This window comes from Ranitomeya imitator, chromosome 4 (assembly GCF_032444005.1).
Source record: "Ranitomeya imitator isolate aRanImi1 chromosome 4, aRanImi1.pri, whole genome shotgun sequence".
Taxonomy (NCBI): domain Eukaryota; kingdom Metazoa; phylum Chordata; class Amphibia; order Anura; family Dendrobatidae; genus Ranitomeya; species Ranitomeya imitator.
Window position 1 is genome coordinate 548,395,340 of NC_091285.1, and position 24,333 is coordinate 548,419,672.

Genomic DNA, 24,333 nt, shown 5'->3' on the forward strand with positions numbered 1-24,333 from the left:
TGCAGACTTGTGAATCCTCTCAGTGCCTGCACCATGTGCCGTGTGGATATGCATACTCCAGGGCAAAATCGGTCTAATGGGTGTGACCTCGCTCAATACATTAATGATGAGCGAGGCTGCCACCCCGTGAAGTGTATTGAGCGAGACTGCACCCACTAGATGCCTATCCATTACTAATCATGTAGTTATAATGTAAATAAACACACAGCCAGAATAAAGTTTCTAATTTGAAATAAAAATCCACACTTTTCCATTTTTATTTAAAAATAACAAACACAGTTATACTCACCTAACGTCCATTCCATTGATGCCTCGTCTCCTGTAATAAAGCAAAAATAAAAAACAACCATATCCCTCACCTGTTTGTCGTTCATTACCACACAGTAATCCACCTGGATGGCGTCAAAATGCGACCATCTAGGCTGAGAACTACTGAGCTATGAGCTACTGCGAGCAATGCATCAGTGAGCAGCGGTGACCTCATTGAGATTATGGCCAGTCATTGAGGCTGAGTTCCCAGCCAGGCCCCTGAACTGCGGTGACCTCAGTGAGATCACCTCTATTACAGTGAGAAAAAGTCTCATGGTGCAGCGCTGATCTCATCGAGGTCCCCAAAGTTCAGGGGCCCAGCTGTGAACACAACCTTAAAGATGGGCAGAAACCTTGATGATGTCATCAGTACTGTCCGGGTTAAAAACTGTTTATCTCCAGACATGGATTATGGCGTGGGACAGAATATCGGACAAGTGAGAGATATGGTTGCTTTTTGGGTTGTTTTATTAGATTAGACCATGGCTTCAGTGGAATGGACAATATTGTGGGTATGGTTTAATTTAGATTTATTAAAGGAGTTTGTGCCATTCTCTCAACTAAAGGACTTTATTCTGGTGGTGTTTGCTTTTTTATACAATATGACTGTGGGGTTATAGATGTCTTATAGATGCCTCTCCATTACTAACCTCTGGGTTTGATGTCATCTGACAATACAATGGTGATATCGACCCCCCAGCTATTACTCTTAGTTTCCACTGCACGAAGGCATGTTGGAAAAACTGGGTTAAGAGCCAGAATTGCCGCATTTAGTAAATGCATTTTTTCTGGAGCGGCTGCGGGCTGCTATTTTTAGGCTGTGGGGGCCAATATCCATTGCCTCTTCCAAGCCGGAGAATACCATCCCCCAGCGGTCTGCTTTAGTTTGGCTGGTTGTCAAAAATTGGGGGACCCCACCCCTTTTTCTAATTATTTATTTAAATCATTAAATAAAGTGAGGGACCCCTCTATCATTAAAATAACAGCCTTGCTAGCGATGACAGCTGAAGGTTCTGCCTGGCTGGTTATCAAAATTACAGGGAAGCCCAGGTCATTTTGTTTTCATTTATTTATAGCGCAGGCGCTGGCTGATGAATACTGCCATCAGTGGTGTCTACTCTACCTGTTATTAGCGGCAGCAGTCATATGCTGATGGGAGCAGTAGTCCCATCAGCCGATGCTTGTAACCGGAGGTAAACGTTTTACCTCCGGTCATAGCGAGCTCATGCTGTCATCTGACAGATCGCCAGTGACAACCACAGTGGTCACAGGCAGACCCTGGGTTGTCATTCCAACCCATTGGCACCCCGCTGTCATGTGAAAGGGGCACCACAGGGCGTGGTTTGTGACACGCTTCCAGGGCATGCATGGTAAATGCCGCTGTCAGAATTCAACAGAGGTATTTAACATGTTAACATCTGCGGGTTCATCGAGATTCCACCCACAGCTGTTAGGGGCACATGACAGCTGATCAGATCAGTGATGTGCCTGACAAAGGTGAGGGAGGGGAGGAATGGCTTTTGACGTTCGGTTACGTTCATCGATCCGTTTGTCGAACAAGTCGATGAACATTTAAATATTCGCCGAAAAGAACGTCAAAATGTTTGCTCATCTCTACTCTAAGTGCAAGCTCAACCTCTTATGGTTTCATTGGTTAACAAATGTGAAATAAAGAACTACTTATTAAGATCTATAAATTGCAGGCTGGACCTGCTTGATTCCCCAGTATCTATTCTTTTCTCCTTTCATGATATTTTTATAGTTCATTTTGGAAGGATTTCACAGTCCTTATTAGATGCTCTCAACCCGTCACAGTGCATTAAGACAAAGATACCAATATCTCATCAACTCCTCTGACGTGTCAGGTGCCTGTAAAACTTTTTTGCTGATGGTAACATTTGGAAATCAAGTAAGAGTTTATTTTAAAATGAGATAGTTGAAAACAATTAATTAAGCAAGTTAGGATCAACTTGTTCCTTTTTTAAGTGCCATAAGACATCATCATGGGCCAGACAGTGTGACACAAACAGCTGACAGACATCATTGGCCATTCTTGAAATATTCCTTCCGGCCTTTTCTGATTGTGCTCACAGCGTTTGGCTCTTTATATCATTCAACACTTTTCTGAAATTGTTACATAGGAAGCATCGTTAAGTAACTTTAGTAAAGATAATGACGGCTTAATATTTAAAGTTCAAGATCACAAATAGTATTTTAGTATCACAAATGCTAAATTAATCCAGGCCTTGAAAGGGCTGTCCACTTTGGATATTTATTAAAAGGTTTAATCTTGTTAAAAGGATAAAATTACAAAGAGCTTGTACAAACAAACAACTTTGCAATTTACTTCTTATTAACAATATTCTCTGCTCTCAAAAGCAGATTTTAATTTTGGAGTGTATTACTTGTTACCTAGGTTATGGGCCACCTCTGCAGTCTGTCCACAGTGACCGATTTCCTCTGCAAGGAGAGTGTGTTTACAAGCTCTTTGCTTTATGGCTTATTTATACATCAGTATTTAGTCAGTATTTTGCATCAGTTTTTGTAATCCAAACCCAGGATTGGAACTTACAGAGAAAATCTATAATATAAAGATTGACACCTTTTCTGTGTTTTGGAAACACTCCTGTTTTTGGCATAAAAATACTGATGAAATACTGATCAAAAATACTGATGTGTGAATAAAGCCCTAGAGCTTCCAAATGCTGCTCTGAAGCTGGCAGGGTCGCTGAAAGTGGACAGCTTCAGAGGGCCTGCACTCCTTAAATACTGCAAAGGTAAAATTGTCTCTTCTAGAAGCAGAGGACAGTGCACAGTTTGGGCCAGCAGAAAAACCATACTACAGGTCCAAAATGACAGAACCACCCAATAGCAAGCAGGATGTCAGGAGGCGGGGGCAGATGTGCTTCTCAAGATAGAAGATGAGAAGAAACATATAAATTACCAGAATCGTACAGAAAAAAAAGAAGTGACACACACTTCATAGGTCCTCCTCTACTCCTGTTCCAAAGCTTCTCAGGTCCCTCACTGGTCTCTACATCCTGGTGACTCTCAAAACAAAGGAAATGTCTGCTCAGCTCGAGCTATAGGGGATCATGATGATCACGAGGAGAGTACAGTATGTTTTTTTACTACAGTATTTATTTCATGCATTTCTTTTTTTCCACAAAAAAGCACACGGAAAATCTAAGGAAAAAAACATTCCAACTAGAGAAATCTATATATACACAATCCTCAATTCAGAAAACATATTAATTTAATATTATTAAACCCTCGATGTTGTAGTGAGGGAGGCAAAAGTAGCCAAGGACACTATCCAAGACATAATCAATAACAATAGAGCGAAAAAAGAGTATAGAACGTCCCAGAAATATAAATAATTAAGATTTTTATTTAAAACACATATATCATAAAACCAACATACAGTATATAGTACATGTAATTATAGACAAAGCAATTTAATGAGTAACAGGTGCAAGAGCATATATATCCCAAATATTAGTGAGGGTAGGACAGATTCTAACATCTATATTATAGCGCCATATAAATGCGACCCATTTAAGGTTGCTCCCTGCTCCCTCGGTCTCAATCAGAGATTCCAATCAATCAACTATAAGGCCGGCGTCACACACAGCGCATTAAAATACGGTCCGTATATTACAGCCGTAATACGCTGAAAAGTCCCGAAAATAGTGGTCCGTAGCTCCTCCGTAGGCAGGGTATTTCAGCGTTTTTTGCGCATGGCATCCTCCGTATGTAATTCGTATGTCATCCGTACTGCGTGTTTTTATCGCAGGCTTGCAAAACCGACATACGGCTATATACAAGGGATCCATGTGTAAAAAAAAAAAAAAAAAAACATTTATATACTGTCTATATATACAGTTAGGTCCATATATATTTGGACAGAGACAACATTTTTCTAATTTTGGTTATAGACATCACCACAATGAATTTTAAACAAAACAATTCAGATGCAGTTGAAGTTCAGACTTTCAGCTTTCATTTGAGGGTATCCACATTAAAATTGAATGAAGGGTTTAGGAGTTTCAGCTCCTTAACATGTGCCACCCTGTTTTTAAAGGGACCAAAAGTAATTGGACAGATTCAATAATTTTAAATAAAATGTTCATTTCTAGTACTTGGTTGAAAACCCTTTGTTGGCAATGACTGCCTGAAATCTTGAACACAAGGACATCACCAGACGCTGTGTTTCCTCCTTTTTGACGCTCTGCCAGGCCTTCACTGCGGTGGTTTTTAGTTGCTGTTTGTTTGTGGGCCTTTCTGTCTGAAGTTTAGTCTTTAACAAGTAAAATGCATGCTCAATTGGGTGGAGATCAGGTGACTGACTTGGCCATTCAAGAATATTCCACTTCTTTGCTTTAATAAACTCCTGGGTTGCTTTGGCTTTATGTTTTGGGTCATTGTCCATCTGTAGTATGAAACGACGACCAATCAGTTTGGCTGCATTTGGCTGGATCTGAGCACACAGTATGTCTCTGAATTCCTCAGAATTCATTCGGCTGCTTCTGTCCTGTGTCACGCCATCAATAAACACTAGTGACCCAGTGCCACCGGCAGCCATGCATGCCCAAGCCATCACACTGCCTCCACCGTGTTTTACAGATGATGTGGTATGCTTTGGCTCATGAGCTGTACCACGCCTTCACCGTACTTTTCTCTTTCCATCATTCTGGTAGAGGTTGATCTTGGTTTCATCTGTCCAAAGAATGTTCTTCCAGAACTGTGCTGGCTTTTTTAGATGTTTTTTTAGCAAAGTCCAGTCTAGCCTTTTTATTCTTGATGCTTATGAGTGGCTTGCACCGTGCAGTGAACCCTCTGTATTTACTTTCATGCAGTCTTCTCTTTATGGTAGATTTGGATATTGATACGCCGACCTCCTGGAGAGTGTTGTTCACTTGGTTGGCTGTTGTGAAGGGGTTTCTCTTCACCATGGAGATTATTCTGCGATCATCCACCACTGTTGTCTTCCGTGGGCGCCCACGGTCTTTTTGCATTGATGAGTTCACCAGTGCTTTCTTTCTTTCTCAGGATGTATCAAACTGTAGATTTTGCCATTCCTAATATTGTAGCAATTTCTCGGATGGGTTTTTTCTGTTTTCGCAGCTTAAGGATGGCTTGTTTCACCTGCATGGAGAGCTCCTTTGACCTCATGTTTACTTCACAGCAAAACCTTCCAAATGCAAGCACCACACCTCAAATCAACTCCAAACCTTTTATCTGCTTAATTGAGAATGAAATAACGAAGGGATTGCCCACACGTGTCCATGAAATAGCCTTGGAGTCAATTGTCCAATTACTTTTGGTCCCTTTAAAAACAGGATGGCACGTGTTAAGGAGCTGATACTCCTAAACCCTTCATCCAATTTGAATGTGGATACCCTCAAATGAAAGCTGAAAGTCTGAACTTCAACTGCATCTGAATTGTTTTGTTTAAAATTCATTGTGGTAATGTCTATAACCAAAATTAGAAAAATGTTGTCTCTGTCCAAATATATATGGACCTAACTGTATATATATATATACTGTATATATATATATATACAGTGGGGCAAAAAAGTATTTAGTCAGTCAGCAATAGTGCAAGTTCCACCACTTAAAAAGATGAGAGGCGTCTGTAATTTACATCATAGGTAGACCTCAACTAAGGGAGACAAACTGAGAAAAAAAAATCCAGAAAATCACATTGTCTGTTTTTTTAACAATTTATTTGCATATTATGGTGGAAAATAAGTATTTGGTCAGAAACAAAATTTCATCTCAATACTTTGTAATATATCCTTTGTTGGCAATGACAGAGGTCAAACGTTTTCTGTAAGTCTTCACAAGGTTGCCACACACTGTTGTTGGTATGTTGGCCCATTCCTCCATGCAGATCTCCTCTAGAGCAGTGATGTTTTTGGCTTTTCGCTTGGCAACACGGACTTTCAACTCCCTCCAAAGGTTTTCTATAGGGTTGAGATCTGGAGACTGGCTAGGCCACTCCAGGACCTTGAAATGCCTCTTACGAAGCCACTCCTTCGTTGCCCTGGCGGTGTGCTTTGGATCATTGTCATGTTGAAAGACCCAGCCACGTTTCATCTTCAATGCCCTTGCTGATGTTAGGAGGTTTGCACTCAAAATCTCACGATACATGGCCCCATTCATTCTTTCATGTACCCGGATCAGTCGTCCTGGCCCCTTTGCAGAGAAACAGCCCCAAAGCATGATGTTTCCACCACCATGCTTTACAGTAGGTATGGTGTTTGATGGATGCAATTCAGTATTCTTTTTCCTCCAAACACGACAAGTTGTGTTTCTACCAAACAGTTCCAGTTTGGTTTCATCAGACCATAGGACATTCTCCCAAAACTCCTCTGGATCATCCAAATGCTCTCTAGCAAACTTCAGACAGGCCCGGACATGTACTGGCTTAAGCAGTGGGACACGTCTGGCACTGCAGGATCTGAGTCCATGGTGGCGTAGTGTGTTACTTATGGTAGGCCTTGTTACATTGGTCCCAGCTCTCTGCAGTTCATTCACTAGGTCCCCCCGCGTGGTTCTGGGATTTTTGCTCACCGTTCTTGTGATCAATCTGACCCCACGGGGTGGGATTTTGCGTGGAGCCCCAGATCGAGGGAGATTATCAGTGGTCTTGTATGTCTTCCATTTTCTAATTATTGCTCCCACTGTTGATTTCTTCACTCCAAGCTGGTTGGCTATTGCAGATTCAGTCTTCCCAGCCTGGTGCAGGGCTACAATCTTGTTTCTGGTGTCCTTTGACAGCTCTTTGGTCTTCACCATAGTGGAGTTTGGAGTCAGACTGTTTGAGGGTGTGCACAGGTGTCTTTTTATACTGATAACAAGTTTAAACAGGTGCCATTACTACAAGTAATGAGTGGAGGAAAGAGGAGACTCTTAAAGAAGAAGTTACAGGTCTGTGAGAGCCAGAAATCTTGATTGTTTGTTTCTGACCAAATACTTATTTTCCACCATAATATGCAAATAAATTGTTAAAAAAACAGACAATGTGATTTTCTGGATTTTTTTTTCTCAGTTTGTCTCCCATAGTTGAGGTCTACCTATGATGTAAATTACAGACATCTCTCATCTTTTTAAGTGGTGGAATTTGCACTATTGCTGACTGACTAAATACTTTTTTGCCCCACTGTATATATATATATATATATATATGTCAGTAGACACATATATGTATATATATTAATATCCCAGGCTCGAGATTATAAGAGGGCGCCCTCTGCTGGTTGTCCTCATATGAACTCGAGCCAGGGTGCTTTCTAGGAAAGTTCCCACGATCTAGGAACAACCAGCAGAGGGCGCCTCACCGCAAATGCAGGTAAATATAGGTCATTGACCTACTTTACCTACATTCTCCGGGGTTTTGCAGACATGAGCAGCTGCATTAGCAGAGCTCGTGGCTGCAAAATATTTAACCCCTTCAGATGGACTTACATCGTTGGACAGATCCTCGGAAGGTATGTATACTGTTGGTTTATTATTTTTTTTTTTATTTACAGATCGAGGGTCTTCAGTGAGTGGATTGAGAGTAGAATAAATTAATACAACAACCTTTGTGATTTTTTCATTAAATTAATTTTTAATAATGTGTGTGTGTTTTTTTTAACCCTTTACTAGTATTGGATTAATAATGGATAGGTGTCATAATTGACGCCTCTCCATTATTAATTAGGCTTAATGTCACCTTACAATAGCAAGGTGGCATTAACCCTTCATTACCCCATATCCCACTGCTACACGGGAATGGGAAGAGAGTGGCCAAGTGCCAGAATAGGCGCATCTTCCAGATGTGCCTTTTCTGGGGTGGCTGGGGGCAGGTGTTTTTAGCCAGGGAGGGGCCAATAACCGTGGACCCTGTCAAGGCTATTAATATCTGCCCTCAGTCACTGGCTTTACTACTCTGGCAGAGAAAATTGTGCGGGAGCCCACGCCAATTTTTTCCGCCATTTAACCCTTTAATTTACTAGCTAGAACGGCAAAATTTTGCGTAGACACACTACTAACAGTAGTGTGGAATATGCAAAAAAAATGGGGATATGAGATGGTTTACTGTATGTAAACTAGGTCTCATATCATGTCGGGTTTAGGAAGGAGAAAGCAAAAGCCGGTAATTGAATTACCGGCTTTCTGCTATATCGCGCTGGATGAAATAATAATATATATACATATATGTGTCTCAATGACATATATATATATATATATACCTATTCTATGTGTACACATTTATTCTACCTATTCTACTGTACGCTGTCAGTGTGATTTTACTGTACACCGCACTGAATTGCCGACTTTTCTCTCTAACAGCGCTGCGTATTCCTCGCAAGTCACACTGCTGGTCCGTGTGTAATCCGTATTTTTGGGGCTTCCCTAGACTTTCATTGACGTTTTATTTGCGCAATACGGTGACAAACGCAGCATGCTGCGATTTTCTACGGCCGTAGAAAGCCGTATAATACTGATCAGTTTAATACGGCAGATAGGAGCAGGGGCATAGAGAATAATTGTGCCGTATGTTTTGCGAGTTTTACGGACGTAGTTTCTGCGCTCTTACGTCCGTAAAACTCGCAAGTGTGACGCTGGCCTAAGTCATAGAAAAACCACCAATGTGGATAAGGTATGTACCACTTTAAGGGAATATGAGTATGTACTAAAGGTCATCCACTGTCCTTACCCATAGTTCTTGCCACCTTGGGATCATATGCGGCAGCCCCAACGCGCGTAGCGCGTGGGCTTCCTCGCGGGGCTATGTTCGGCACTACAAAATAGATGTTAGAATCTGTCCTACCCCCACTAATATTTGGGATATATATGCTCTTGCACCTGTTACTCATTAAATTGCTTATTGAGTAGAAGCTCGAAAGGATGCTTCTACTCAATACTGAGCAAAGGGTCTGAATACTTATGACCATGTAATATTTCAGTTTTTCTATTTTAATTAACATTTGTTTTTTTTCAGTCAAGATGGGGTGCAGAGTGTACATTAATGAGAAAAAAAATAACTTTTTGGAATTAACCAAATGGCTGCAATGAAACAAAGAATGAAAAATGTAAAAGGGTCTGAATACTTTCCATACCCACTGTATGTTATTTGTATCTAAACAGTTGATTTTATCCTTACGGCCGGTTTGTGTTTGGTTTCCTGGAGGTTTAACCTCAAGGCTGTCCCTGAGGATTGGGGAGGACTATCCAATAGGGAAACCAGTGGAAGGCTGTAGGGATATATTTAGCACATACTGGGGAGCAAGCAGTTAAATAATTTGGGAATAACCTACATAATGGGAAGTAGGGTTGAGCGACTTTTGTTTTTATAGGATTGGGACGGGTTTCACGAAACCCGACTTTTTCAAAAGTCGGGTCCAGTGAAATCGGCCGATCCTATAGAAAAGTCGGGGTTGGGGTCGGCCGAAACACGAAACCCAATGCAGTGCATTGGGTTTCTAATGGTTCCCAGGGTCTGAAGGAGAGGAAACTCTCCTTCAGGCCCTGCGATCCATATTAATGTGTAAAATAAAGATTAAAAATAAAAAAATTTGCTATACTCACCCTCGGACGCGCCCTGGTTGTAACCGGGAGCCTTCCTTCTTAAGAATGAGCGCCTGAAGGACCTTTCGATGATGTCGCGGCTTGTGATTGGTCGCGTGAGTGGTCACATGGGCGTCACGCGACCAATCACAAGCTGCGACGTCATCGAAAGGTCCTTCAGGCGCTCATTCTTAGGAAGGAAGGCTCCCGGTTACAATCAGGGCGCGTCCGAGGGTGAGTATAGCAATATTTTTTATTTTTATTCTTTTACACTTAAATCTGAATTCCGATACAGATTCCCGATATCTTAAACATATCGGGAATCGGTATCGGAATTCCGATACCAGATTCAGAAGATCGCCGACCTCATGGCCGACCCCACACAGGGGTCGGGTCGGGTTTCATGAAACCCGACTTTGCCAAAAGTCGTCGACTTCTGAATCTGGCCGACCCGTTTCGCTCAACCCTAATGGGAAGGGATATGGCAAATAAACAAGAGAAGCACTGTCTGTAGTGTAGTGACAGTCTGAGATGTACAAGCTGTGATGGACCCTAACAGTACAAAGCTTCCAGACAGTAGGGAGGCGCAAAGAGAGTCTAGCATACAGTCCCTGGACTGTCTGAGGCCTATAATCCGTAAGAGGCATTGGAGTCCATATCTCATTCTCTCCTAAGAAAAATATTTAGAATTGAGAGTCCTCAATAGTTGATACCTTTTAATGGCTAACTGAAAAGGTGGTAACAAATTGCAAGCTTTCGAGACTACACAGGTCTCTTCATCCGGCATCTTCATCAATTCTAAATATTTTTCTATCCACTGGCTAACACGGTACCAAGATATACAGTACAGACCAAAAGTTTGGACACATCGTCTCATTTAAAGATTTTTCTGTATTTTCATGACTATGAAAATTGTACATTCACACTGAAGGCATCAAAACTATGAATTAACACATGTGGAATTATATACTTAACAAAAAAGTGTGAAACAACTGAAATTATGTCTTATATTCTAGGTTCTTCAAAGTAGCCATCTTTTGCTTTGATGACTGCTTTGCACCCTCTTGGCATTCTCTTGATGAGCTTCAAGAGGTAGTCACCGAGAATGGTTTTCACTTCACAGGTGTGCCCTGTCAGGTTTAATAAGTGTTATTTATTGCCTTATAAATGGGGTTGGGACCATCAGTTGTGTTGTGCAGAAGTCTGGTGGATACACAGCTGATTGTCCTTCTGAATAGACTGTTAGAATTTGTTTTATGGCAAGAAAAAAGCAGCTAAGTAAAGAAAAACGAGTGGCCATCATTACTTTAAGAAATGAAGGTCAGTCAGTCCTAAAAACTGGGAAAACTTAGAAAGTCTTCCTAAGAGGAAGAGGCAGCTCAGGGAAGAGCAAGAGAAAATTGTGGTGGGCCTCAGGAAAGTTGGGTTGCTGGATAGGGAGTCCCTAGTGCCAACAGGAGAAGTTGAGGTGGGTAGAGTCAGGCAGACCGGAGGCTGGACCTTTAAATGTACTGTTTTATGGGAACATCAGCCTGATAGAGCTCTGCCCCAATCTGCATGCCGCAGCCAAATGTATCTGAACTGTACAGTAAAACCAAACTGAACTTAAGGTCTCCTGGTGTGTATGTTACCATTCCTGGTCCCAAGGACAAAGATATAGCAGTCTCCCAGCCCACAAGAATCTGCAGAGGTGGCACAAAAAAACAGCACACATGGGAATAATATCTACTTATAAGAGGGGTTTCAGGGTGAAGAGAAGTCAGTGCCGACTTTGAGCCCCCTTCATTCCCACAATGAGGTTTTGGTGCATTTGTGACTCTGCATATTTTTGCTATGTCAAAAACACAGCGTCTTACATTTCCAGCAAAGTGGATGGGATTTATTGAAGTCTCATGCCCACTGTTCTTTTTTTACTAAGCATCAACTGATCTGTGATGTGTGTTTCACATCCTGAACATTCCAATTTCTCTTGCGGGAACACTGAGTTTCTGTGCGTAATTTCCCCACCGATTTCCATTAGGTGCCGAAATTGCATCTTTAGTGTGTTTCCGTGGTGGAAACTAATAAAAAACACATGCAGACAACACATAATTAAAGCTTTGTCAGAGCAAAAAAACAGAAAGTATCAGAACCAAAGCAGCTTAATTTAAAACATGACCCACAAATAAGGGCAAAAACTGCAGCATCAAAAATGTGACAAAAAAGAATTAAAATTATGAAATGTTATGTAAGCCTCTGATTTTGCAATAAGTAAAAGAGATGTCTTAAAACATTCTCTCTCTCATTATTCTGGCATTGGGCAAATATTAATAATTATGGTAATTCTAATTGACCTAAAACGGGAAAGGTTTATTCTGATTTCATGTCAGATATTGAGAAAAACATGGATATGTGTCTTTTTATATAGTGTACGTAAACTTCTAGATTCAACTGTGTGTGTGTGTATATATATATATATATATATATATATATATATGACCGGTGCTATAGGTTTGATTTGAATTTTTATATTTTTGTTATATTTTAAGAACTAGTATTTTTTTACTTTATATGTTAGTCCCTTTAGGATACTTGAACCTGCAATCGTTTCATCAATTGTACTTTATGCATAGCAAAATACATAGTAAATATGAAAGTCTTCTATGATGCCCAAGGACAGGTTACAGGAGCATTGGCGCTACGTATTATAACATCTAATCAGCTCTATTCAATGTTTAAAGTCACAAATTTAGGACCGATATAGACATACATACCGTTGGAGGCATAGATCTGAATAGCATGGATACAGAGGGTAATATTATCAGACTTTGTCAGATTTCTTCTTATTAAACTGAGGGTAACATCAGTGGCTTCAAGTTTCTGTGCTTTTTCTCCAAAGTTTGCATCTACAATAGACAGGAAACATACATAATCTGCATTTTATCATTATATCTCTGCTATTAGCCTTGGCTTGGCTTACTGCTGTCATATACAGTACTTGTCCTTTTGCTATAAAACATGGGACCAACGTTGTTGTCAAATGCAAAGGGCAACAATGACATTTCCAGAATGTCGAGATTCGCTGTATTTATATTCATTGACGCCTCCATGTAAGCAGAGAACTTGCATAAATCACTATTTACATAATGTACAGATAAGATGCATGTCAAATCTTCATTCATGGAGTGAATATTTACTCTAATCATGATATCTGAGTGGTGTGCGCTGTCTCACTCATAGGCTTATATGGGTGCGAGTGAGCCAAGAGTTTTCCTTGGTACGAGTCAATCACAGCATGCTGCAATTGTCTCGGACCGAGGAAAGCGGGCGACAAAAAGTCGGCTGCTGGGAGCTGCCTCATAGCTTAAAATTGGTCCGAGTGCAATGCAATTTTTTATCGCATTGCACTCGACCGTTTAAAACGCCAGTGTGACGCCGGCCTAACTGAGATAGAAGATGATAGTTGGTGGGAGAATTTAGAGGCAGACAGACATTCTGCTGCAAGAAATCAAGAAACAAGCATTACACTTTAATAAATAAATAGTCGCCACCCCTATCTAGGAAAATATGAACATAATACAGTAAGCATATCTATCACATTTCTAGCATATCACACATAAAAATAAGTTATCCCACACACTCGTACACTATGACCACGGCCAATCTTCCACTGAAAACAAACTTAAAATGGCATTATTATGACTATTACTGTACAGTGGGAGATCTGAAGTAAACTGTTCTAATGTCAAATATTGGGAAAGGGATCACTATACTATTTGTAGATCTTTCCTGCCTCTATGAATTGATCATTTCAGCGAATGAGATTATATTTATCCATGAAAAAAATGCATTTTATAACTGAAAGTTCGATGTACTGTAAAGTTGATTTGATTAAATATATGGTAATAGAAAAATTATTGAAAGGGAATAAAATATGAATGTAAGAAATCTGACAGATACAGTACCTCTCTGGCCTACCTTGACCACCAGGCGAAGAAGGGGTAATAATAGACTATAATCAAGGGAATCTGATCTTGCCAAATTTACCAGGGTTTGAAGAAGGGCTTCACTGCCACCCTTGGATATCATGTAGTGAATCCTGCGGTGAGTTCCTGTAAGAACAAAATATGTAGAACAAATGTATATTTAAGGTCCTGTTCAGATGAGAACTAAACGTATCCGTGTACAGAAAGTAGTGTTGGCAGAGAGTTCCTGCACCCTCAACATTTTTCACCTTTTATCTCATGGCAGTCAGTGTGTGGGGAGGATTTATGCAGCAAAGCTGAGGTTTATCTCATTATAAACAACTCTTCAGCTGCTGCTCTAAAAGTACCTTCACGCTCAACGATATCGCTAGCGATCCGTGACGTTGCAGCGTCCTGGCTAGCGATATCGTTGAGTTTGACAGGCAGCAGCGATCAGGATCCTCCTGTGCCATCGCTGGTCGGAGCAGAAAGTCCAGAACTTTATTTCGTCGCTGCACCTCCTGCAGACATCGCCGAATCGGCATGTGTGACGCCGATTCAGCGATGTCTTCACTGGTAACCAGGGTAAACATCGGGTTACTAAGTGTAGGGCCACGCTTAGTAACCCGATGTTTACCCTGGTTACCAGCATAAACGTAAAGAAAACAAACACTACATACTTACCTTCCGCTGTCTGTCCCCGGCGCTGTGCTTCTCTACACTGTGAGCGCCGGCCAGCCGGAAAGCAGAGCACAGCGGTGACGTCATCACTCTGCTTTCCGGCTGGCGCTCACAGTCAGTGCAGAGAAGCACAGCGCCGGAGGACAGACACCGGAAGGTAAGTATGTAGTGTTTGGGTTTTTTTCGTTTACGCTGGTAACCAGGGTAAACATCGGGTTACTAAGCGTGGCCCTGCGCTTAGTAACCCGATGTTTACCCTGGTTACCAGGGGACCGGCATCGTTGGTCGCTGGAGAGCTGTCTGTGTGACAGCTCTCCAGCGACCAAACAGCGATGCTGCAGTGATCGGGATCGTTGTCTGGATCGCTGCAGCGTCGCTAAATGTGATGGTACCTTAATGTATCTCCCTCCCATATCAGTGACTGCCAGAGGATAAAAGCTGAAAGGTGTTTGTGATCACATTCATCTTTGCTCAGCTCCCTCCACTTTGCATTCACATACAGTTCTGCAGTGAGACCAGTGAGAAGAGCATACTGCCTGTCATTACATAACTCATACTGAGAAATCTGTTCTAAGCTATTGTGGTGGGGGTATGTTTTCCCCTTGTATGCTGCTGACTTATGATTGGTCAACTTCATGCAGGGGATGAAGTACACATCCCCAGTGGGAACTCTCTGTTGAACTATAATAAACTGTAAATTATAACCTACATTTTGTGAGCTAATATCTCCACAATGGAGAGGAGAAATTAAAAAATAAAAACTATTGTATACAGCTTTGTAAATACTATTCCATGATGTGTGCAGTTTGACATAATAAAACTGCTTAAAGATACTCTTTAAGGCTATGTGCTATGTGACAAACTCCAGCACCATGAGGTCTGGCATTGTCCTGCATTAGGAGGAACCCAGGGCCAACCGCACCAGCATATGGTCTCACAAGGGTTCTGAGAATCTCATCTCGGTACCTAATTGCAGTCAGGCTACCTCTTGCAAGCACATAGAGGGCTGTGCGGCCCTCCAAAGAAATGCCACCCTATACCATTACTGACCCCCTGCAAAACCGGTCATGCTGAAGGATGTTGCAGAAAGCAGATTGCTCTCCACGGCATCTCCAGACTCTGTCACGTCTGTCACATGTGCTCAGTGTGAACCTGCTTTCATCTGTGAAGAGCACAGGGCACCAGTAGTGAATTTGACAATCCTGGTGTTCTGTGGCAAATGCCAAGCATCCTGCATGGTGTTGGGCTGTGAGCACAACCCCATTGGTGGACGTCGGGCACTCAGACCACCCTCTTGGAGTCGGTTTCAAACCATTTGTGCAGACACATGCACATCTGTGGCCTGCTGGAGGTCATTTTGCAGGGCTCTAGCACTGCTCCTCCTGTTCCTCCTTGCACAAAGGCTGAGATAGCGGTCCTGCTGCTGGGTTGTTGCCCTCCTATGGCTCCCTCCACGTCACCTGGTGTGCTGGCCTGTCTCCTGATAGCACCTCCAGCCTCTGGATGCTACAGTGATAGACACCTTCTTGCCACAGCTCGCATTGATGTGCCATCTTGGATGAGCTGCACTACCTGAGCCACTTGTGTGGGTTGTAGAGTCCATCTTATGCTACCTCGAGTGTGAAAGCACAACCAACATTCAAAAGTGACCAAAACATCAGCCAGAAAGCATTGGTACTGAGATGTATTCTGTGGTCCCCACCTGCAGAACCACTCCTTTATTGAGTGTGTCTTGATAATTGCCAATAATTTCCATCTGTTGTCTATTCCATTTGCACAACAGCATGTGAAATTGATTGTCAAACAGTGTTGCTTCCTGTGTCGACAGTTTGATTTCACAGACATTTGATTTATTTGGAGTTATATTCTGTTGTTTAAGTGTTCCCTTTATTTTTTTTTTGAGCAGTGTATATATCTACACCTGTACTATGTGTATATATCTATTCTATTGTAAGCTGTCAGTATGATTTTACTGTACATCGCACCTGAATTGCCGGCTTTTCAAAGGACACCGGTGCGTATTTCTTGCAAGTCACACTGATGGTCCATGTGGTGTGCGAGTTTTTCCCACCCCCATAGACTTGCATTGGCGAGTCTCGGCCGATATACGGTGCAAATCGCAGCATGCTGCGATTTCACTCGCACGTATAATGTGGCCGAGAAAAAAAAATAGTGAAGGGAGCTGCCCCATAGATGAACATTGGTCCGAGAGCTATGAGATTTTTTTCTCGCATAGCACTTGACCATATTCCTCTCTCATGTGACTCCAGCCTTACTCAGGCTGAAGTCTCAGAGGAAGCATGACTTTCACTCAAATCGGCTGACAGACACTTTTGTCTCCGCAATCTCTGTATAGAAATGCAATAAAGCTACATTTTAAACGTGCAGTGCCTTATCTTCCTTCTACATTGCCAACATTATTTAAATGACTGAATATAAACTATTTCTACAATCAAAATCATTTTCTACAATTAGAACAATTTTCTACTTGATAAAATAATTGCAATTGTTACAAGTATCTTGCAGTGTATACCTCCTGATCTCCTGATGTCTGTTAAATTGAGTCAAGTTGCCATACATTATGTGTGGAAAGAGTTCCTAATGTATTTACAGCTATTTCCTACATTGATACTTCTGAGAAGGAGGGAAAACATCTAAATATGATATAATATATACAAATAAGCAAACTAATTAATAAAGTAACGGGGAGAACTAGAAAGAGCTCAGTTATTTGCCCTCTAAAGTTTTACGTAGCAATGTTCTTAGCTATATCCAGGGAAAACAATCAATATTTTCAATGCTGGAAACATATTCCACGCTTGAAAATGATGAAGTAATTAAAAGGTTAATAACCCTTTGTAAAACAACTCTATGAGTTTGGCTCAGACATTATGGGAACCTATTTTTGTTTAGTTTTAAAGAAAGCACTGTCTATTGGAATCATTATCTTTAGTATAGGGAGTGCAGTTCTTTCATATGGCAAGTAATGTGTTTTTACAGCCCTATCATTTCTAAAAACATCAGTTGCAATAAAATACTAATGCGGTGCGGTCACTTACCAGCAGACAGCAATTCACTTAATACACTCAGGATATTCAGGGTTACATCTTTTTCGCATGAGTTCTGTTATAAGAAGAAAATAGACATAACATTTACCTTCTGGGACATAGGAAATGCCAAGCAAGAAAAGCCTCAGGAAAGAAATGGCTTATGTTTTTTTCAATAACTTCTAGTAATCAATTTCTTATTCAATATTCTCTTTGCTTTTTGTGTATTCAGGTTTTACTGTTGTATGCCGCTAGTTTAACCCTTTAGGATTTTGATCATTCAGCCCATTCCTTCAAGAAAAGAAGCAGGGACATAAAACCAGAAAAAAAAAGACCACAGCACTCCAAAGTATCTCAAAGAAATGTGGGTTTCTTGACCAAAACATGTAAATAAAATCATACATTTCTTTAAGATTCAAGTTTTGCAGCAACTTAGAGAGTTTGACAGCATGGACGTTGACTGCTATGATCCCCTCTGTCTCTAACTCTAGTGCCACCAATGGGAAGTATCAATCCTAAAAGTCAATAGCAACCTTTTAAGGAGCCTTTCCATAAAAACCAAACCAGAATCTCAATTTTCAGACATGGTGTTTTGGGATATTGCCTCTCATCAGTGCAAAGCAAGAGATCTGATTTTGCAATATTAGAGGCTTCTGATCGGCATCTAAGGGGTAACGTTTCTCCTTGTGAAGTGTGACATGCTTGGTATACAAATGTAAGAAGGCTTATAAGCCATGCAATGTTCCTCTGGGAAAATAAGTATGCTTATTGCCTCTTTAGAGACGAAGAGGACATTTTGTGTTAAGTGAGGACACACCTTCGGGTCTATAGAACATTGTGCTCTGGTCACGTTATATTGATTACATTTTCATCATATGGATGGATGACATCTCAGAATTGTCCACTTTTTTGCAGAAACTGAACAAAAATAACGTAGGTCTACATTTCCCATTTAAGACCCACAAGGATATGATTCTATTTCTAGATGTTCTAATTGAGAGAGTGTCGGGGTAGCACTTGTGACCCAGACATACAGCAAACCCATATCTATTAATTTGGTTTTAATACCTAAGGATTGGCAGAAACTGCACTGTTGATACCACTTTCAGAAGACAAGCTGGAGCTCTTAAATCTAGATTCCTGGAGAGAGGGTATCTAAAAAAGGATCCTCAATGAGGCATTTACTTATGCTAATCAGCAGAATAGATGCATATGAAATAGCATAAGCATAACTGTTAGATGGTGCACAAGTAGGTTCCCAAACCATGCTGACTAGTAAAGTAAACTTGGCACACACCAAATAATGAAGTGAAGATTGAATGTGATCCAAGTAAAGTAGTAGGGTTTATACATACAAACGTTTCGGTCACTAAGACCTTCTTCAATGTAGATAGGGGCTAGAAGGCGGTGAGCTTTGCCTGTGATTTAGATCAATGTCTGAAGGTTAGAACTACCTTATCCTCTTGTGATATAGGGTGCAGTACGACACGGTATACATGACAAGCGGTGTATACTGATACATGATACAAAGGCGTTGGCACACCTTAAACTGCACACAACCATGGAAAAGCCCCAGGGGCGACTTCTAGACTTCTATTTCTACTTGAATCTTCCTCTACTCTTAAGTAAGGTTTGACAAAGACCCGGGCAGGTTCAAAACGTTACCCTATGTCACTTATTGTTTCCTTTTTTTTTTGGTGATCATTTCCTGTACATGAAATAAACAAATTCCTTTTTTTGGCAACTTTACAATATTCATTGAGTGCAGCTGATTTCTTTTCTAGCTATTGTATTGGACTTTGTCTACCTTCAGCCTGCATCTCCATTACAGCAAAGTGTGCATCATTTATCCTCAACACCTCACAAAATTGGTGTAGTCATCAGGATCTAGATTCCTCACACTCAGAAAGTGGAGAAACCCCTAAAACTACAAAGGTGGCGCCATTAGAGACTTTAAAATGGTGGCAGTTAGAAACTTTAAAATGGCAAATGATTGCCGAGAGGCTGGCAAAAGCTCTGCCCACTGTGGCCGTTCTACAAGTAAAATGGCATGAAAATCTTCCTGGCAGAGACAATGGCCTGAACCTAGGTCACATTCCCCTATGAGCGGTGCCCTCCCGAAATGGGTGCAGTGAAAGAAAAAGAAACCCCGTTCCCTGCAGCAGATCCCTGAAGAACGGGAGGGGTCCAATGCTGAATGGGCAGAACCACAGGAAGCAGCTCCACCCAAGAAAACCTTGTGTCAAGCAGCGCAGCGCCATTGCAGGACACAGCACCAGAACTAATGGAACACTCCAGCGTAAGGCACTGAGGCGAAGTAGGCCGTGTGGAGTGGAAGTGGTGGCTGGCAGAGGAGAAGGCTCATTCTGGAGGACTGCTGGAGTCACTTGCTGCAGGAGAGGAGCATCAGTTCGGCAGTGTCACTCTGCTTGGCGGAGAACAGCATCAGCGATTACCGGAACCTGCAAATGGCCACAAAATGGATGCGGCCGGAAGTAACAAGAAGACGGAAACCATTGCACCAGTGGAGCTTTGCGACCTGAAGGAGGAGAGTATGTCGCTCAGCTGTAGGTGCCCAAGTCAGTAGATGCAGCAGCTGCAGAAGTTGAACTACGCGGTTGGGGAGTGATTGCAGTGGTGGTCCCGAATCAACGAGCATGATGTTCCACAGTTCCCCTGGGGTTTAAGAGCAGCACACATGTTTTAAAGGGCAGTACTATGTGAAAAGGAAGGAGGGGGGAAACCTAAACAGGAAGATCCAAGGAGTGATCTGGGTCAGGATCACATGCACTGTGAATGCTCCTGGACCATTGGATCTGTGGTGAGTTGGCCACTAGACCATTATGTTTGTGTGGACACCTGGAGACAGAAAGAGGACTGGCCAACAGGCCTGGTGTGTCCTAAAGTGAACTGGTTGTGTGTCCGGGTCCCAGGAGTAAGGATACCGGGGTCAAATGGACCCATAGTACTAATTGGACAACCTGAGAGTCGTGCCGGGTTATAAAGAACTGTGCTCATGCGTCTGTGGGCAAATGTTTTTTTTTGGCCAAAGGGTCAGGTTATTAAAAAGACTGGAACTGTATGTTCCAAGGTCCCAACCAAGTGGGACTGGTACTAGTTCTGACCAGGAATAGGGTCAAAGTCAGAGGTGGACGAGAGAGAATAATAACATACTCTTATGTAGAGCATAACAATTTTTGTGGTTAAACATGTTTTAAAAGAATGTTTTAAATTTGTTTTATATCCTACTGGTACCGTATGGTTGGGACGAGCATGTTTTAGGAGGGAGGTATGTAAGGGGTATGTTGGGGGGGCTAAGTTATGCCCTGCATCCGTTCACGTTCCTTCCTTATAAAGCAGATGTGTTTTATGTGTAAAATGGTGTGTTATGTGGTACTGTTTGATTGTGTATTAATATGTTAAACAATGTAATGATGTTGATGTACTGTGTAAGTTATATATCTCTATTGGCTAGGGTTAGAGATAGGGAAGTACAGTGTTAGAGTAAGGTTTAGCAATAGTAATGGGTAATATATGGTTTAGTACAGTGGGGGGCACTGTAGAGTAGATGATAAGATAAGGTTCGGATAAGAACTGGTTTCAGCTGGAGTAGTGACAGTTGAGACATTGGGCGGGGCCAGAGTAGAGGTAGTTAGGGTACCGTTACACTAAACGATTTACCAACGATCACAACCAGCGATACGACCTCGCCGTGATCGTTGGTAAGTTGTTGTGTGGTCGCTGGGAAGCTGTCACACAGACAGCTCTCTCCAGCGACCAACGATCAGGGGAAAGAATTCGGCATCGTTGAAACTGTCTTCAACGATGCCGAAGTTCCCCTGCAGCACCCGGGTAACCAGGGTAAACATCGGGTTACTAAGCGCAGGGCCGCGCTTAGTAACCCGATATTTACCCTGGTAACCATTGTAAAAGTAAAAAAAAAAAAACAGTACATACTCACATTCTGATGTCTGTCACGTCCCCCGGCGTCCATAGGGTTAAAACTGCTTTCGGCAGGAGCGCTGCTAATGCACGCGCTCCGGCCGAGAGCTTCCCTGCACTCGCTGTGTCAGCGCTGGCAGTAACAGCGGTGACGTCACCGCTGTGCTCTGCTTTACGGCCGGCACTGACAGCCAGTGAAAAAACATAGTAACATAGTGACATAGTTAATAAGGTTGAAGGAAGACTTTAAGTCCATCTAGTTCAACCCATAGCCTAACCTAACATGCCCTAACATGTTGATCCAGAGAAGGGCGAAAAAAATCCATGTGGCAAAGAGTAAGCTCCACATTGGGGAAAAAAATTCCTTCCCGACTCCACATACGGCAATCAGACTAGTTCCCTGGATCAACGTCCTATCAAGGAAACTAGTGTATATAACCTCTAACATCATGCTTTTCAAGAAAGGCATCCAGTCCCCTCTTAAATTTTAGCAATGAATCACTCATTACAACATCATACGGCAGAGAGTTCCAAAAGACATTTAATAAGAAAACATTATTTAATAAGCAGGTCATTTTCTAATGATAACTTCCCTTTCAGCTCCAATTGTATAAAAGGTGCTAGATATGGTTCTACTCCTTGAAGGCAGATGATATGGAGATCAAGGGGGATAGGATATTGCTGAAGCTAAATTGAGGCCAGAAAAAGGAAAGAGACGTAGAAGAGTCTATTTAGAGGATGCAAGGTAGTAACCTTCAGCTTGGTGGCAAAGTAACATCTAATCCATTGAGAGAAGTATACACAGCTGATGAGGATCATATATCAACTGGGATCTTACTATACTAAGTTCTGTATCATTGAGCTGTCAAAAGTTCTGCTCAGTCAGAAAAGCTGTTCAGATTCCCACACATTTAACCAGACAGACAAATCTCTGCTCTCAGGTAGGTAAAAGGATGTCATCTGTTGAACAATATGAATTGAATTGTAAACTGAAAAATGATTCTGGTTAGCCATAATTGGTACTAAACATTTTATGTGTAAGTAATGGATAACAAAACATATGTAAATATGCTAAGTGTCTAACATTTGGGGTGATCTACCCTTTATAGAAAGGATCCTGAATGCATTTTGAGGGTGTTTATCTCACAAAAGCTACAAGAATGCAAAAAAGAAGGAGCAAATGGGTTGTTCTGCACTGCCGTGAAAGAATGGAGGATGATAATCCAATAGTAAGTGATTTATTGATCAATACGTTTCAAAGCATACATGGACTGGGCAAAAACTGTGTTGCAATGAGAAAACAATAGGCCCAATTTTTTCTTAAAAATCGTTAGGCCTAATATACGTAATCAGACAGGAGGCCCTATTTGCTAATCCAAATTGTTGATGAGGAATCAGGAGGCCCCATTTGGTCATCAAAATCATTACGTGTAAGAATGTTGTTCAGGCACACTAGGAAAATGAATAGCGATTGTTTGTTTAGTGACAGGTGACTGACAGGTGTGGGCCTAAGGTTGAGAAAAGCAGGTTAAAACATGGGAAGGGTAGAAACAACTTAAGTGGGAAAAACGAGGATGTGGTGGAAGGGGGAATAGACTTGGTGTTCGACATGTATGTGGGTCAAGTGTTAATGTTAATGAAAGCTCAACTGAAAAACACTGTCACGACCTATCCAAAGACCACTGACAACATCTGTTACTGGATGGGCTACTCCACTCCATTTCTTTGGAATTACAGTATGCCTTGTAGATGAGGGTCAGAAAGAGCATGTGCTCCAGTTGATGGCAAGCGTTGCATCAAGTGGCCTCTCATCTTCTTCCAACTTAACATCACACACATTACAATCTTCAGAGGTGGCACCCCAATCACCCTTGTTTCCTGTGTCACAAAGTTTGAAATGCCCAACTGACAGTGGGGAACCACAGATGGGCCATTCTGCAGAGCTGTTCACACATTCTGTTCCATGGGCATCAGAGATCTACGCCAAAGATTCATAGAGACCAGAGAAGGAAAGCATCTGCACCGATGCCCAAAATGTTTTCATGTTGGATCTGCTGCCAGGTGAAGTAGGGTCCAAGCAGAATCCAGACCCTCATCACCAGACTTTAACCATCAAGAGTGGAAGTGATCCTGATGAAATTCAGACACCAGAGACACCCACAGACTGCGGTATCAAGATGAGGAGCAGCGTGACTCTCAGGGTGAGGAATAGGAGAACAGAGAGGATGACAATAAGGTTTTAGATCCCACTTGATGTGAATAAAGAGGTATGCAGCTAATTAGCTCAGCAGAGGAAGTGGAGGAAGAAGAGGAGGTTAGATTGCGACTTCCCGCACAGACACAGAGTGATGCAACCATGACAAGCACTGCATCCTCAGCCATAACTCTGGCTAGGGCCAGCAGCGGCTGTGAGTCTTCAGTTCATAGGGGAAGCAAGGTTTGCCTGGACATTTTTTGAGACCAAAAAGGATGACCAAACTCATGTTTTGTGCCAAATTTGCCCAAAAAAGTCAGTAGAGGCACAAATTGCAATAATTTGACAACTACATGCATGAACCAGCACATGCACAATCATCATACCTTAGTTTGGGAATCTCACTGTGCTAATATGCTTAGCTAGCAAGCCTCGACAACCACCTGCCGTTCTGTCAACACATCTGCTGGTTTTTCTTCCTCCGTCACCGTGCCATGTCTTCTCACACAGGTCTCCAGCCACAGAAACTCCACTTGTTTACCCCTTACAGTCAGGGTGACTGAAAGCTACCTGTTATGAAAGTGGACATGCCTGCTGTTTTCTCTTGGTCCCTCTTTTGGCAGCAGCGGTCAGTCTCCGGTACCTTCTGCTGAGC

At 41.9% G+C, this 24,333-nt stretch overlaps 1 protein-coding gene across 1 annotated transcript in view; it reads right to left on the reverse strand.

Moving 5' to 3' along the window:
• The window catches only part of AGBL1 (AGBL carboxypeptidase 1), a 1,336,772-nt gene extending 1,318,278 nt beyond the window's left edge, over positions 1-18,494 (reverse strand). The window contains exons 1-4 of the mRNA XM_069762409.1: positions 18,486-18,494; positions 17,555-17,618; positions 13,815-13,961; positions 12,624-12,755 (exon numbers count right to left, since the gene is read on the reverse strand). Coding sequence (XP_069618510.1) covers positions 12,624-12,755; positions 13,815-13,961; positions 17,555-17,618; positions 18,486-18,494 — 352 coding nt within the window. The remainder of the gene's footprint in view (positions 1-12,623; positions 12,756-13,814; positions 13,962-17,554; positions 17,619-18,485) is intronic.
• Between the last annotated feature and the right edge of the window lie 5,839 nt (positions 18,495-24,333).